General features: G+C 31.7%; 2 protein-coding genes, 1 long non-coding RNA gene and 1 other non-coding gene across 4 annotated transcripts; 2 read left to right on the plus strand and 2 right to left on the minus strand.

Moving 5' to 3' along the window:
- Positions 1-1,300: 1,300 nt before the first annotated feature.
- On the plus strand, positions 1,301-4,439 carry LOC102615949 (proteasome subunit beta type-4). Its single transcript, XM_006488081.4, has 7 exons — positions 1,301-1,467; positions 1,575-1,639; positions 1,785-1,861; positions 2,610-2,739; positions 2,832-2,991; positions 3,133-3,318; positions 4,081-4,439. Exons 2-7 carry the CDS (start codon positions 1,578-1,580, stop codon positions 4,192-4,194), a joined length of 729 nt encoding a protein of 242 aa, XP_006488144.1. The 5' UTR covers positions 1,301-1,467; positions 1,575-1,577; the 3' UTR covers positions 4,195-4,439.
- A 226-nt stretch (positions 4,440-4,665) lies between these two features.
- Positions 4,666-5,596, minus strand: LOC127899140 (uncharacterized). Its single transcript, XR_008050964.1, has 2 exons — positions 5,078-5,596; positions 4,666-5,006 (listed from the first exon to the last, which is right to left on the minus strand). It is a non-coding gene; the product is annotated as an uncharacterized LOC127899140 (long non-coding RNA).
- MIR391 (microRNA MIR391) lies at positions 5,120-5,260 on the minus strand. Its single transcript, NR_161549.1, has one exon. It is a non-coding gene; the product is annotated as a microRNA MIR391 (primary transcript).
- A 7,031-nt stretch (positions 5,597-12,627) lies between the features above and the next one.
- Positions 12,628-13,525, plus strand: LOC102616239 (uncharacterized). The gene is made up of 2 exons (XM_006488082.4): positions 12,628-13,027; positions 13,134-13,525. The coding sequence occupies exons 1-2, from the start codon at positions 12,936-12,938 to the stop codon at positions 13,393-13,395; spliced, it is 354 nt and encodes a 117-aa protein (XP_006488145.1). The 5' UTR covers positions 12,628-12,935; the 3' UTR covers positions 13,396-13,525.
- The last annotated feature ends 1,331 nt before the right edge of the window (positions 13,526-14,856 follow it).

The following is a 14,856-nucleotide window of genomic DNA, read 5'->3' on the forward strand; positions in this document are numbered from 1 at the left end:
TTGCTTTAAAAAATATAAATAAATAAAATCTTTCCTTGACCTTCTTTTTTATGTCCAATAATTTCAAACAAAAATAATTGTTCTGCATGCACAAACTTATTTTCTTGGGGAATTAGCACACAACAAATGCACTTTAATGCTTAAATTTTATTAACAAATTGACATGCAGCTCGTTGAAAATATTAGTTTTATTCATATAATAAATAGATAAGTAGAAATAAATATCTATTCATCTGTCAATTCATATCATTTAATGACCTGACCACTAATAAATATCATAAATGCAAAAAAGGCATAAATGTGAAATTTTCATAAATTTCTAGCTTATTGAAACAGATGTCTAATACTTCTTAATCAGAATTATTATAAATATGTAACCATTTAAAAGTATTTCAAGGTAGACTCGCTTAATATATTTTAGGCCAAGGCATCTAAGTTGTGCCATAATTGAGCTATTTAATGTGGATCTCGATAATTTTTTAATCACAAACATTAGCTTATAATAGTATATTATTAAGAATTAAAAATAAAAAAAAGTAAGGTTAGGGATAGTTTAAATATAATTTTTGACCCATAGCTTTCCCAAAAGTTTTACTCCTTTGTTTAGGTAAAACAAAAGCTTGAAAATTATGCAGCATCCTGAGGTTAAAAAATAAGTCCATAATTATCCAAAAGTGAAAATACAATTTTAATAGTGTATTTATTAAATATGTCCATCTATTTTAAGTAAGTAGCTGTCATGCTATAAATCAATGTTCATTATAATTTACAAATTTAAATTCATAACTCGTTATTATTAATTTTTTCAATTTCTTTTATTTGTTTGATACAATATTCATATTTATTATTAGATCACACATACATCCATATATGTCAAAGAGTATACACTTTGCAATATATGAGCCACTGAAAAATTGAATGTATTGACAACTTTTTATTTGTGAGTCAATTTTTATTTATTTATTTTGAATATTTCAATGTTCAAACAATAAATGTTCAACGGGATGCCATTGAAACTACAAGCAAATGGAACTCTTGATGTTGAAATATAAAAATCAAGAGTCCTTGAATATAAATATGGAATAAATAACCTTCATCTTCAAAATCTTATTTGGCACGCTAGATTTAAAAAAAAAAAAAAGACATTTGCGTTTAGTTACTGGTGTTGCATCGTCATGTGAATTGGAGGTGGGATTTCATCAATCAACATTATATGTGGCAACTTGTATGACACGAGATATAGACTGTGCATGGGCCGGGCCTTGGACATGGGTCGGGTGTTTGAATAAGAGTTCAGGGAAATCCAGACAAGCACAAGCCCCTACGATTGTAATGTTTCTTGTTCAGCAGGATACCGAGTTAGTATAATAAAACACAAGGCTTCTCAGTTCTCAGAAGTTAGATCGTGAAGCCTCAGCTGATCAGCTTTGCTATTTACTGAGAAAGTGAATCAAATCTCAAAACGAAGTAAGTTCTTACAAACATTTCAAAGCACTGGTTTACTGTTTTTATTTCGAAATTTAACTGAATTTTTATCACTGGGTGAGCACTCTTCCTTAAATTTTATTACGCAGTTAATGGAATCGATCCAAGCCAAACAAGGACTTGTCGGCCCTAACGACCCCATTCAAAGAACCCAGTAAGCCCTTCTATTTTATTTTATTTTTCTTCTCTCTTCCTAGGGTTTTCTGAGTAATTTTAGGCGTACATTTATTGATATTTTTAAAAAATATTGAATACCCTATTCTCTTTTTTTTCTTTTTGAATTTATGAAATTTGTGTAGGTTACCATATGTGACTGGTACATCTGTTGTTGCGCTGAAGTACAAAGATGGCATATTAATGGCTGCTGACATGGGAGGTTAGTTCTTATGCCTAATATTTGTATTGATTTTTCAATGCGGTTTGTTTTGTGAATGTAAGAGTTGGATTTGCATTGTAAATTTGTGTTTTTTTTTTTGTTTTTTGTTTTATATTTTTAATGATTTTGCTTCAAGTGTTCTAAATTTAACTTTCCTCTTGAAACCATGGGCATTCTAACTTTGTGTTTTATGATAATTTCATGTCTAATAGTTTCACCTGTTTTATTTTTAATGCAAATGGCTACAATGGTGAATCTCTTCCTTTTAGGAAAACTGGTATGTATTAGGTTGATGGTGCAGTTAACAGTCTATTGTCTCTATGATTCCATTCTTGGGGTGAGAATTTCAAAGGCATCCATCACCAATTAGAAACATACGGAGTAGCCCAGTTTGGGGCTTAAAAGTTTACGTTTAGTGGTTATCAATGTTGTTCCTTCCATAAATGTATCTTGTTTTATCTATCACAAATGAAGTATAGTCTGGAATTAGAAAGGGTGCTTAGTGATAAAAAAGCTAAGGAATTAACAGACTGATATGTAGGTGTGGAATGTTGTAGAGACCAAATGATTGATCTTTAGTTCTCCATAGTTTGCTTCAGCTTCCTCCGCATTGTTGTTTAGTTAAATAAATTATAAATTGCCTGGAATTTGGAATGTTTAGTATCCTTTTCTACCATATGTTGTTTTATATTGACATTTTTTAGTATGAAGGCTGACTTGTTGCTTTAAAAATAATGTAAAAATTCAGGTTCCTATGGGTCAACAATCCGATACAAGAGTGTGGAACGGATTAAACCTATTGGAAAGCATTCTCTACTGGGTGCCAGTGGAGAAATAAGTGATTTTCAGGAGCTTTTGCGTAATCTTGATGAGCTTATGTGAGAACTGTTGGTTGATTCATATAGATAAGCTGGTAGTTTTATGTGAAATTTCTCACTCTCATTTATGGTTTGATGTTTGGTGTTTGTAGACTTTATGACAATATGTGGGATGATGGGAACTCTTTGGGGCCAAAAGAGTTGCACAGCTATTTGACCAGGGTCATGTATAACAGGCGTAACAAGTTTGATCCATTGTGGAACTCTCTTGTGCTTGGTGGAGTGAAAAATGGACAGAAATATCTTGGCATGGTAAGTCATTTTGCTATCTTTAATGACAGTCAGCAACAAATTGGTCATTTCAAATCCTGCTCGGGGAGATTTGATTGGGTGCAAACTTAATGGTTAGACAATGTCTATTATGGCACACTTATCTGTCTAGCTACTGTTCAGGTATCAATGATAGGAGTGAACTTTGAGGACAGCCATGTTGCAACTGGGTTTGGGAATCATCTTGCAAGGCCAATTCTTCGTGATGAATGGCATGAAAACTTGAGTTATGAAGATGGCGTTAAGTTGCTGGAAAAGTGCATGCGTGTGCTCCTGTATCGTGATAGATCTGCCGTCAACAAGCTGCAGGTTTGTTGAATCTTTATTTCATTTACTGTATGGTTGTTGTGTCATGCCATGTATATGACTAATAGTTGCTTCCATGATATTCTTGTAAAGCAACAATATTTGGGCCTAATTTAAGTACTCTGGGTGTACTTAGTGGAAAGGTGGTTTGTAGTCAACTTTAAGTTGCTATAGTTGAGGTTTTGCATGGTGATTCCCTTGTTCATTTTTTGGGGCGCTGTTGAATTTTGAGCCAATCCTTTGCATGCACTTAGATATTGGTGAAAGTTAACCATAGTAGAAAATAGAAATCAATTTCGAGGTTTCTCCTCATATTTAAATAGCCATATGCTTGTCTGCTTATTTTAAATCCCTCTTTTTAACTGAAGATGGAAAGACTCCCTGGAACCTTGGGGTACGGGTTCCGTAAAATCATCATCATGCTGTTCTGATGAAATTTGATTACAAGGATTGCAGTTTATTTATTTAATAATGGGCCTTGTTCAAAAGATAGCGAGCTCTGTTCCAGGATGCCTCTGTAGTTGAATGTCATCAATGAATCATTGCTTTGATGCAAACAAAAAAAGGGTTCCGGAGTGTCTCTCCCCTGCTTCCCTCAAACCTGAAATACCTTGTTTTACACTGTCATGAATTATCATATGCTTTTAATGGTTTCCCGTGTATATGTCAAGCATAGTTCATGTATGAATTCACTTGTAAGGATGGCCTGAATCTGAGAAAAAGCAAAAAATAACTTGGGATCTGTTTGAATGCTGAAAATTGCAGATAGCAAAGATCACTGAAGAAGGGACAACAATTTCCCAGCCCTACGCATTGAAGACGTTCTGGGGATTCACTGCATTCCAGAATCCAACAGCAGGTGCTGAGGGATCATGGTAGTTGGCATGAGATAGCTTCTTTCATGTCTCTTTCCCTGTGTTACTATGGAGTTTGTAGCTTCTTTCATGTCTTTTTCCCCGTGTTACTTGTGGAATTTAAGGACACATAATGGTTATCAGAATCATGCATCTTTATCTTTGTTTTAAAGCCGATGACTTGTAAGGTGCCACTTGATCCATAGGTTCTGATGGTGAGATGTTGGCTTGTGAGAGCAACTTTTATGTTAAAATGATTTGAAATTTTAATGCCCGCCTCTTACTTGCCCACGTTAATACCCATCATCCATACATAATTGTGCACAATGGGAAAGATGTAGGCTGGTTTTAATTCTGCAGTGTATCTTTGCAACAATCAATCAGATTGGTCAATACAGAGCTACTGGATGAATCAGGAAGTATTATCCGGACACATTGTTTCAAAGTAATTTGGAAACACAAACGGATGTTTATAAGTAGCTTTTCTGGAGACCGGTTGACAAAAAGATCTCTAATAAATTTATTTGTCTCGGTGTGATATTAATTACATTATGTTTATGCGTAAAACAAAATCACGACAACAATAATAATAATAAAGAAATAAATAAATAATAAGCAAAAGCTAACTATCTTTCCAGTCCTCTCAGCTGCCCACTAACTTCCCCCGGTTCCATGCAAAGAGGTTGGTGCAGGCAGGGAAACCAAAATAGGAACCAGAATGCCATCAAATTATTCAAGTGAAAAAGAAGCAACAGATTAAAAGAAACTAAGAAAATGCAACGTGAGAAGGATGCGAACCTCAAGTTTGACCACCTGTTGACCGCGGACGCATTGAACCTCGCAAACAGAAGACAATAGCAATAACTATATAAGCTTGAGTCGTGAGTGAAGTTAGAGAAGCAACCCACCTCGTATAAGCCTCAGAATAACTTGGCAGGTTTTTGATCTTGATAACACGACACAAACACAGCAAAAGGTTTCTCACGCGGGAGAAATGATTCCGGCAGCCAAGCCCCTGTCGGAAACAAGAGAGCAGCGGTGACGGTATCATCTCACCTGCATGGCAAACATATTGATGTTGATGCTGCTTCATTGCTAAACAATCTTCTTTCATATTTCACATTTGCATGGTTGATTGTTTTCTTTCTCTATATTATTTGTAGCAACCAGCAAAGCATCTGCTCTCTCTCTCTCTCTCTCTCTCTCTCTCTCTCTCATCTCTTCAAATCTATATATATAGACAAATGAAAGCAGGCAAATTAACTTTTAACCATTAGATCCATTAATTACTTTATTTTAGAATTCTTATTAATTCAGACTGGCTCCTCTCTCCCTATTGGCTTCGTGTACAGATTATTTGAGGCCTGGGCAGTCACTTTCGTTGTTTTTTCATCCTCCATCAGTCCAGCGTGTGTGGCTGGCATTATTGCATTCCGACAAAACAAAAAAATTTAAGCCATGTTTCTGATATCATCTCCAGTACGTCACCTGGTGTACGGACACTGATAACGACTCTTATTAAAAAAATAGCTTGTGAGGAGGGGGGCGTCCACAAGCTTTAATCTCATTTATATTATTATTTTTTTATGTGGGATATTAATCCAAATGTTTTACCATTACTTCACAACCCACGTTCACGGCGGCCAATCGTTCATTCGCAACGTCGGTCACAGAGCCGTACTCTGTTCTAAATCATAAGGACCCATAATAGAACTCATCTATAAAAGCCGTGTTATAAAGAGAGGGCAGGGCGTACATGAACTTATATTTATACTGTTCTTCTTTAATTGCATCCTAACATATGCATTGCATGCATACAAAAAAAGGTCGTATCATCAATAATTGAGCGCTTTGTTTCATTTTGTGCCGGCTCTGCTCTCTCTAAGCCTCTCTGTTTTCTTGTTTTCTTCTTCTGACAGTGAATCGGTCAAGTGGGGCAGCTAAGAGATAAAAGGAAAAACAAAATGAAAATGTGAAAAGTATTGTTAATCAAAGATCAAATGATTGTTCTTTTACTATTAATTTGCTATATTTCAAGTTTACAAATTCTACATTTTTAGATTTTGAGTTTCACAATCTAAATTTTAAACTTAAAAAAATGACGTTGTTGTATCGAGAAAAAAAAAAGATATAGTGGCTGATTTTTGCCCACGACACACTTTGTTAGTCTACCATTTCAATTTCCATTCACTATGAAATCGTGCTGTGTGTAAATATGCTCGATAAAATAGTTTAGAACCTTTTTGTACACATTAATACTTTTAATTTTATAATAGCTAAGTGCAGTCCAGTTTTGTGTTAATTTCACAGTTAAAAGCAAAGCCATGTCCTTTTTCTTTTTTCTTTTTTTCATTTTCTTCTTTTCCTGAGTGATTAATTTGTACCAAGGCTTGAGTACTGACGTTGATCTAATAATAAGCTTATCCCTTTTCAAAAAAAAAAAAAAAAACAATAAGCTTATCCTATTTCTTTTGCATGGTGATTGTGATTTATGAGTGGGCTCAAGCCGGGCAAAGGGCATTGATATTTTTATTGGGTAGCTTCAATTTTAATGCCTGGTGGGTGATTATTGATTGAGATACGTGGGCCTATGTCAAGGTTACAAATTGCGGCAAGTTTCTAATTTTCATTTTCATGCATACATTTATATACATTTATTTACATAAATCTTCCTTCCATTTAGGAATGGCAGAAATTTCCATGAGAACAGAATTTTTGAAGATTTTTTGTATTTGAGGAGGGTACATGAACGATTTTATACTCAATTTCTTATTCAGAAAAAGAACGGAATAATTTTTTACCTAATTACTTATTCGGGGAAGGGATGGGGATGAGGTGGAATCCCCATCCTCTCCCTATTTCTCAATTTTTATATTTTATTTTTATTTTTCTAGAATTATTATTTCAACAAAAAATAAAATTTAAATTGTAAAATATTAAATACTGGTGTAAATAACAAATATAAAAATATTTATACAAATAATATAAATTTTAGTTAATATAAATGTTTAATATAATTTAGACTTAACTTCAACTAAAAGCACACAATCCCGCTAGCTCATAACTCACAAATCAAACTTTAAATCACTTTCTCACAGTCTTTCTCATCCTTTCCAAATCATTCATGCAGTAGTAAGTACTCAACTCGTCTTCATCTCATCATAGCCCAGTAGCACGTTGCGTTGTCAGTGGGTAGCCTAACTCACCGCAACGTCAACTAACCAGCACCCATGGGGCTTTGTTGCGCCATAGTCGGTGATCAGCATGTATCATTACTCATGGATAACAATCACGTCAATATTGTATAAAAATCACATTATTTGAATTTTGTTTTGAAAATCATTATTTGAATATTATATATACCAAAACTTTGAAGGAGTAGAATGAAATACAAGGCCTATTCATGATCATTTTCATTTTATTTTATATATTTTTTGGTTAATATGATTAAATTAAATTTAAAAACTAAAAAAAAATCAATTATTCGAGGATCCCCTATTATTATTCGGGGAGAGGACAAGGATCCCCTCAAGCAATTCTGATGAAACGAGAAGGGAATGGGGACATATGCAGAACATCGGGGATGGGTACGAAGATGTTGGTCCCCACCCCTCCCCTCCCCATTGCCATCCCTATTCCATTTGTATTTCATAAATTATTATCACTGTAAATTCAACACAAAAATTGTCTCCTAAATTTATAAAAGATGAAAAAAAAAGTATTTGAAAGTGTTTCTACGTGAGGCATTGAAGAGCAACATAATTTTTGTTGAAGTGTATTCTAATTTTTTTAATATATATATTTCTTAAAAGGTAGAGTAGGTGGACAAAGCTCAAATTAATTTTTCAGTTCCTTATTCCCTTTAAAATTCTAACTTAAGTGGTCAATTGAAAAAAAAAACTATTTAAAAGGACAAATATGACATTCTAACTAAGTAACAAAGAATTTTCTTTTCTTTTTTCACTAACATTATAGGTATTGTTTCACAACAAAAACCAATTAGGCATCATCATGAACACAAACAAAAAATTAATATGTAAATCTTCTCATTTGTTAACGCACTTATTTTAAAAAAAAATCCTTGAATTGTGATCATGCATGTACAACATTGTTTTGCTACCATAAATCTATGATTTTAGTCACATCCACACTTTTTTAATGTAAATATTCTCGTTAGAGACTATTAAATTATGGTTAATGCTAAGTTACTTAGGGAATCCTTAAATTATAAAGACTATTTCAATTTTAAATTTACACCATGCATGATCCTACGAGCTAGACTAAGTAACTTGATTTAGCCGACATTATCAATTAAGCTTTGCGCTTCTTCTATCATTAAATATATATATATATATATAACAACACTACACCATACACATGGTCAATGGTCACCTCAATTACTAGTAATAGAAAAAATTGAGAGGGACAGAAACATGGAATCACTGAAAAAAAAAAACCGACAAAGTGATTCTTCATATATATATATATATATATATGGAAACATGTTTAGGGTTATCAAAAGATCCGAATTTTGACCCGATTGACCCGGCTCTAAATTTTTAAACTTTAACCCAAATTTAAAGGTTATAATTTAAGTTTGAACTTAAAAATCAAAGCTCGATCAAGTTCGAGTCAGGCTTTGGGCCTTAGCCAACTTGAACTGGCCCGACCCGACCGCTTAATAATAATAAAAAAGTGCATTTTTATTTGAATTGTACAAAGTTTTTGTTTATGCTTAGTTATTTATATGATTTTATAGTCAAGATATTTATTAGAGTAATTTTTATGTTTAATTCTAATATATTAGGGGAGATAAATTTAAATTATGTAAATATTTAAAAAATATTTGGTCAAACTATGGTAAAGCCTAGCTTGACCTTGACCTGATTAAGGTCAAGCCAAGACAAAAAAAACTAGGCTTTGTATTAAATTCTGGCCCTTTATTTGTATTATCAACCTGACAAATTGCTAGGGATGGCAATGGGGAGGGGAGGGGAGGGGAGGGGACCAATCTCTCCTTACCCATCTCCGATATTTTACGTATGTCCTTGTCCCCTCCCCGTTCCCATCAAAATTACTTGAGAAAATTCACATTCCCTCCCCGAATAATAACATGGGATCCCCTCCCCGATCCCCAAATAACTAATACATTTTTTGTTTTCGATTTTGAGTTAATCATATTAAAATAAAAAATTCAAATAAAAGTAAAGTTTGAAATATATCTTACATTAATATCCATTACAAAAGTCATACATTAAATTAGTAAGTAACGTAGCATGTAAGGGATACAAACTTCTTTTACAAACTATCGTGAATAAATTAATAGTTTAATACAAAATTGTTACAAATAAAATCGAATTTAGATTCAAAATTAACTTTTTCAATGGTGACGTGGACACTTTTTAAATGTAGACTATTCCTTTTACAACACAATAGTTAAGTCGGAGCAAATCAAGAGCAAATATTAGATTAAATTAGATTAGATTAGATTAAATTAGAGATTAAAATTGTGATTCGCTGTGGGCAATTATAACATCTAAAAAAAATACATTTAAGTTTAAAACATTTAATGAATATTAAAATTAAAACAAAATTTTTGGGCTAATAGAATTTACCCAGTTTTTTTAATGTCCTAAATAAAAATTTAGGACTTCAATTAGTTAATTAGGCCTAAAAGTTTAATAATATAAATATTTTAATATTTGTTATTTTTACCAATATTTATAATTTTATAATTCAAATTTTATAATTTATTTACTAGTAATTTTAAAAAATAAAAAATTAAAATAGGGAAATGGGTAGGGGATGGAGATTCCACATCATCCCCGTCCCCTCTCCGAATAAGAAATTGGGTAAAAAAATTTCTCCGTCCCTTCTCTGAATAAGAAATTAGGTATGAAATTATTCATATATCCTCCCCGAATGAGAAAAACCCCTGAGGGTACTCGTACCCGTGAGAATTTTTGTCATCCATACAAATTGTCATGCCCAAACACGTTGAACATAAAAAGTGAGAGCCCCTTTAATCTTACTAAAATGTTAATTATAATTGTTTCATTGCATTCACAAAAGCGAGACAACCGTGGACTCGTTAGGCTTGAAACTTCTATCATAGGCTTCTGTTTTCGGCCAATTTTGCAATTATACAATTGTTGAAAATAATTAATCTAATTAGAGTTGATAAATTATAAAATTTAACACAACCGAATATCCAACAGAAATATTATATGAATAAATGAATATACGTCATTAAATTTGACATAATTATTAAATGGGTCAGGTCTGAATTGACATAATTTTTTTCATATTGAATCAGAGTTAAAATTCTTTACCTATTTATTCTATTAATGATACAATTATATTTTCTATTCTAAATTAATTTATGAGTTCTTAGCATCAAAGCTCAAATATTGGACATGATTTTCTCTTTTTATTTTCATTTTTTGGAAGTATGAACTTATACACAATGTTTCATTTATAAAATTTTATATGGATTTAAATCTTCAATAGTGTAAATATGTAAAATATAGGTAGACATATATATATATATATATATATAGTGCGTGTGTGTGTGTGTGTAATGTTTGATGTAAGTTTTCTTAAATATATAGATATTAAACGGGTTATTGGGTAACCTATTTAAGTGTCGGGTTAGAGCCTCAATAATTTGACATAATTATTAAATCGGTCGTGATTGAGTCAACTTAAATTTAACACGACATGAAACTGATACAACACAAACACGACTCGATAATTCGTTTTGTCAGCTTTAAATCCAATGATAAAAATAATTGCGTAAGAGAATATTATGTAATAATTCTTAAACTTAGCAATAATACAGAATATATTTAGGATTTATTTTGTTTCGATCGTATAAAATTATTAATGCTTTATTTCGATAATGGATGCTTAAATAGTATTTAGTTAGTTGATTTAGGACGGTTTTTGACTAATAAAGATAGAAAATAACTAAAGCAAGAATGCCTAGTAATTATTGAGATTTTCATTTTAGTGGCACTAATATGTTTTTAAGACCACCCGTTATAAGATATATTCAATATTGGATGGCCATTTTAAATAATAATTTCCAAGAAGTCAATATTTTTCTTGTTGTTGACAACAACTAGGTTCTAATAGTTCATTAATTATTGAAAAGTAAAGAAACTAGGTATTTAATTTCAATTAAATATCTTCCTATAAGAAAGTAATCATTTTAGTGCGGAGGAAAAAAGTAAAAGCCACAAATCAAACATTGTACAAGCCACAATTTTTTTTAATGGATTCGAATGCAACCAAAAAATATTGAGACAATTCCAATGGAATATATTGCGATGATTTCATGAAAAAGCATCCAAAGCCATCATTGCAATTTTTTATTCTCAGAAGATTTATTATACTCATCCTCACCAATCTTGAACGGCAGATCATGAAGAATAATAGGAAAAGATTTAAATCTTATGATAAGGAAATTAATAATAATATATTATCTTTCCTTTAATTGAATAATCAACTTGTATTAAACTGACCACACATCTCAATCAAAGCAATATAGGTGAATTCTATTCATTTGTGTTAGGTTTGTGCTTATATTAGTTACATATTTTGAGTTGATGTATGCTTTCTATTTTATTTGTTTTTTGAAATAACCAGACATTTCGTTCACCCAAGTTAGTGAAAATCAATACATCATCACATATAGTATGAAAATATGATCTAGGAAATTTATAAATGACCCAAACATACTTGTGAAAATATTTTTCTAAAAAAAAATGATAGTGGCATTTTTCCTAATAAAAAATCTGTTTCATGTATAAGTCTAGTAATGAGCCCACAGAGACTTTCCGTATTGCCATGAAACACCCCCCCACTCACATTTAATACTTCAATTTGATTTTGAAGGGGTCATGATCATAAAGTCATGGGGTCTTGTACAATTTTGATAAGATTGCAAATCCCCAAATGCGGCATGCCACATGGCTAAATAAAACTACCCATTATTAGGTGCCTCTCTACTCATACTTATAGAGAAATTCTAAAATAACTCATATGTATTACAATCAATTGATGTATGAATAATATATATAGTTAAATTTAATATAACCACTACTTATATGATGTTTTTTTTAAAAATAAATACACACATACCATGACATTATTTATTTATTATATGACTGACATGATACCTCAGATGTATTCTAAAATTCTTGCTACTTCTGAATTCAACTTACATATAATGTTTTCGGAGTGATTAATTGTACAAATTAAAGCTTACTGTATAACCTGATTTTATTGCTACAAAAATCACTTAATTAGAATATGAAGCAAAATATTGATTTTGATTGATGTCGCGTGCTTGCCTAGCTAAAATAAAACAAGACGGAAAAGAGAAACCCCATGTCCATCAAGTGAACTATCATCAAACCGAGTGATAATTGCTTCTTGAATCTTTGATCATCGAAGCAAATTAAGAGTGCTTTTTTGTTATTTCCAGTGTATTGCATTGTCACATATGAACTGTCGCAATAACACAACACAATTGACAGTTGACGCTTTCCTTCTGCTTTAAATGCCTTGGAAAAGTAGTGGCGAAATGACTGTAGACGACAAAATTCATCACTGCCCCAAGAGCCAAGAGCCAAGAGCTCATTAACATCACATACGCATACAGAAATTAATACAGAGAAGAAGAGCAAAACCCCACGCCGCTTTAATATATATAAATATACACAAAATTTAGAAAAAAAAAAAAAAGAAGAAGAAGAAAAAATGCAGTCGATGTTGAATCTCCATGGAAGCTATGGCCTTCCTCTTTGTGTTTCTGGGATCACTCCTCATGATCATCTCAATCTCTCCAACGAGTATATGGATACATTTATAACTCTCTCTCTCTCTCTCTCTCTCTATCTCTCTAATTAATTTCGAAGTTGTTGTTTTGAGTTATTTTCATCAACGTTTTTGTTGCAGGATGGCGGATCATGATCGCAGAAGGGAAGCGATGAAGAAGCAGAAGCAGAAGCAGAAGCAAAGATCATCATCACTGCTTACGGATCATCGTCGTCATCGTGAAGACCAAGAAGAAGAAGAAGAAGAAGAAGAGATCATCATCACTTCAGAAGAGGGTGAGCTGCAGCTACTTGTTATCGATGATTGTGATTATGAAGATCTTGCTAGGGTTTTGCTGGATCTGTCCAACATTTGCTTGGCCTCTACAGCAAGAGCTGCTTAGTATATGGTTTTACTTAATCAGCTAGCTCGCTTCAAATTACCATTATCATTGCTAATTACTATTATCATTATGTAAAATTTAAGATATGATTTTTCCGGCTTAATTAATTTAGTCTGATGTTTAATTGCTTTGTTCTTTCTCTTTTGGGCTCGATCTTATCCCTATGTACATGTTCCCCTCTTTTTGCTTCTATCTTTTCTTGATTCTTTGTCTTTCTTTTGAGCACGTAGCCTGCGTGGACTGAACTGACAGCCACTACTAGATGCAACAACACTGTATCTCCATTTTTGGCAAATTCCAAGAAAAAAAATAATGTATGCATTTCTTAATTCATCATCTTATCAGCAGATTTGTATGAATTAAATTAGTCCAAAATTAAAGATAACATATGCATATTAATTAAACCAGATATATCAGTAAATTTGTAAACGTGAAAAAATAATTATGTTTAGGAACCCTTTGTAAAGAAGATGAAAAACGGCAGCTTCCAGATTTAGAGTTCCATCTAACATTCAAACAAGTCATAGAGCAATAAAAGCCAATCATGCTACTACAATTTACTGGCAAACCCAGAGTCCTGTATTAACGGCCAAGACTGTGGACACGTCCTGTCAATCTTTTTTTTTTTTTTTTCCTCTCTTTGAGCGGTGAGATTATCAGTTTCTCCGCTGAAAATTAATATATATCACTTATATTTTTCGGTTCTTATAATATTTAATAATGTCCTTAATACAAAGAATTTGAATGAAAAGAGGGGTTATTTGTTTGAGATTTGATCTTAGAAATATAAATTATAGGATTTCTTTATGATGCTGTATTTATTTTTACAGTATTAATAGTGGGACTAATGTGGACCCTTAGAAATAAGAGTTTTAATCTGAATTATTCATTTAATATAATGGATAATTAGATAATTAATTAAAATACACCAGGTAACTTACAGGTTGCAGATAAATATTAATTTTTTAATTTTAAATCAATATTAATTTCGGAAAAAACCACCCACACCCCTAAGATTTGCTAAAATAATTATATAGGTTCCTTTAGTTTCATAAATAGTCACATAGACCCTCTTAATTTCGTAAATGACTATTATACCTTTTGACTAAATCAATCTAAATAAATATAAATATAGTAATAGGATAAAAATAATAAATACAAATCATATGATACAAATAAAGTGTTACAATAAATATAATTGATAAAATAAAATGTACAATAAAAATTTTGTTAATATTAAGTTATTATTAGTCTATCCTGACGAATGAACTAAAATATATTAATCCAAAAATTGATCTTAAGATTGATATTAATATAGACATAATTAAATAAGTTATTGTTAATTTTATAAATTATTGTGAATGTTAGGTATAATTAATTAATTTTATTAGTATGTCAAGTAGATTTTAATATTAGTAAAAAGAATATGACAAACTAATAATAAAAGAATATGAAAAATAA

This window comes from Citrus sinensis, chromosome 8 (genome assembly GCF_022201045.2).
Source record: "Citrus sinensis cultivar Valencia sweet orange chromosome 8, DVS_A1.0, whole genome shotgun sequence".
Classification (NCBI taxonomy): Eukaryota; Viridiplantae; Streptophyta; class Magnoliopsida; order Sapindales; family Rutaceae; genus Citrus; species Citrus sinensis.

Excerpts from the sequence above, each read along its gene's own strand:
- LOC102616239 (XM_006488082.4), top strand. The coding sequence starts at position 12,936 with ATGCAGTCGATGTTGAATCTCCATGGAAGCTATGGCCTTCCTCTTTGT. Across the intron at positions 13,028-13,133 it reads CATCTCAATCTCTCCAACGA|GATGGCGGATCATGATCGCA; the intron begins GTATATGGATAC and ends TTTTTGTTGCAG.
- LOC102615949 (XM_006488081.4), top strand. The coding sequence starts at position 1,578 with ATGGAATCGATCCAAGCCAAACAAGGACTTGTCGGCCCTAACGACCCC. Across the intron at positions 1,862-2,609 it reads AATGGCTGCTGACATGGGAG|GTTCCTATGGGTCAACAATC; the intron begins GTTAGTTCTTAT and ends GTAAAAATTCAG. Across the intron at positions 3,319-4,080 it reads CTGCCGTCAACAAGCTGCAG|ATAGCAAAGATCACTGAAGA; the intron begins GTTTGTTGAATC and ends TGAAAATTGCAG.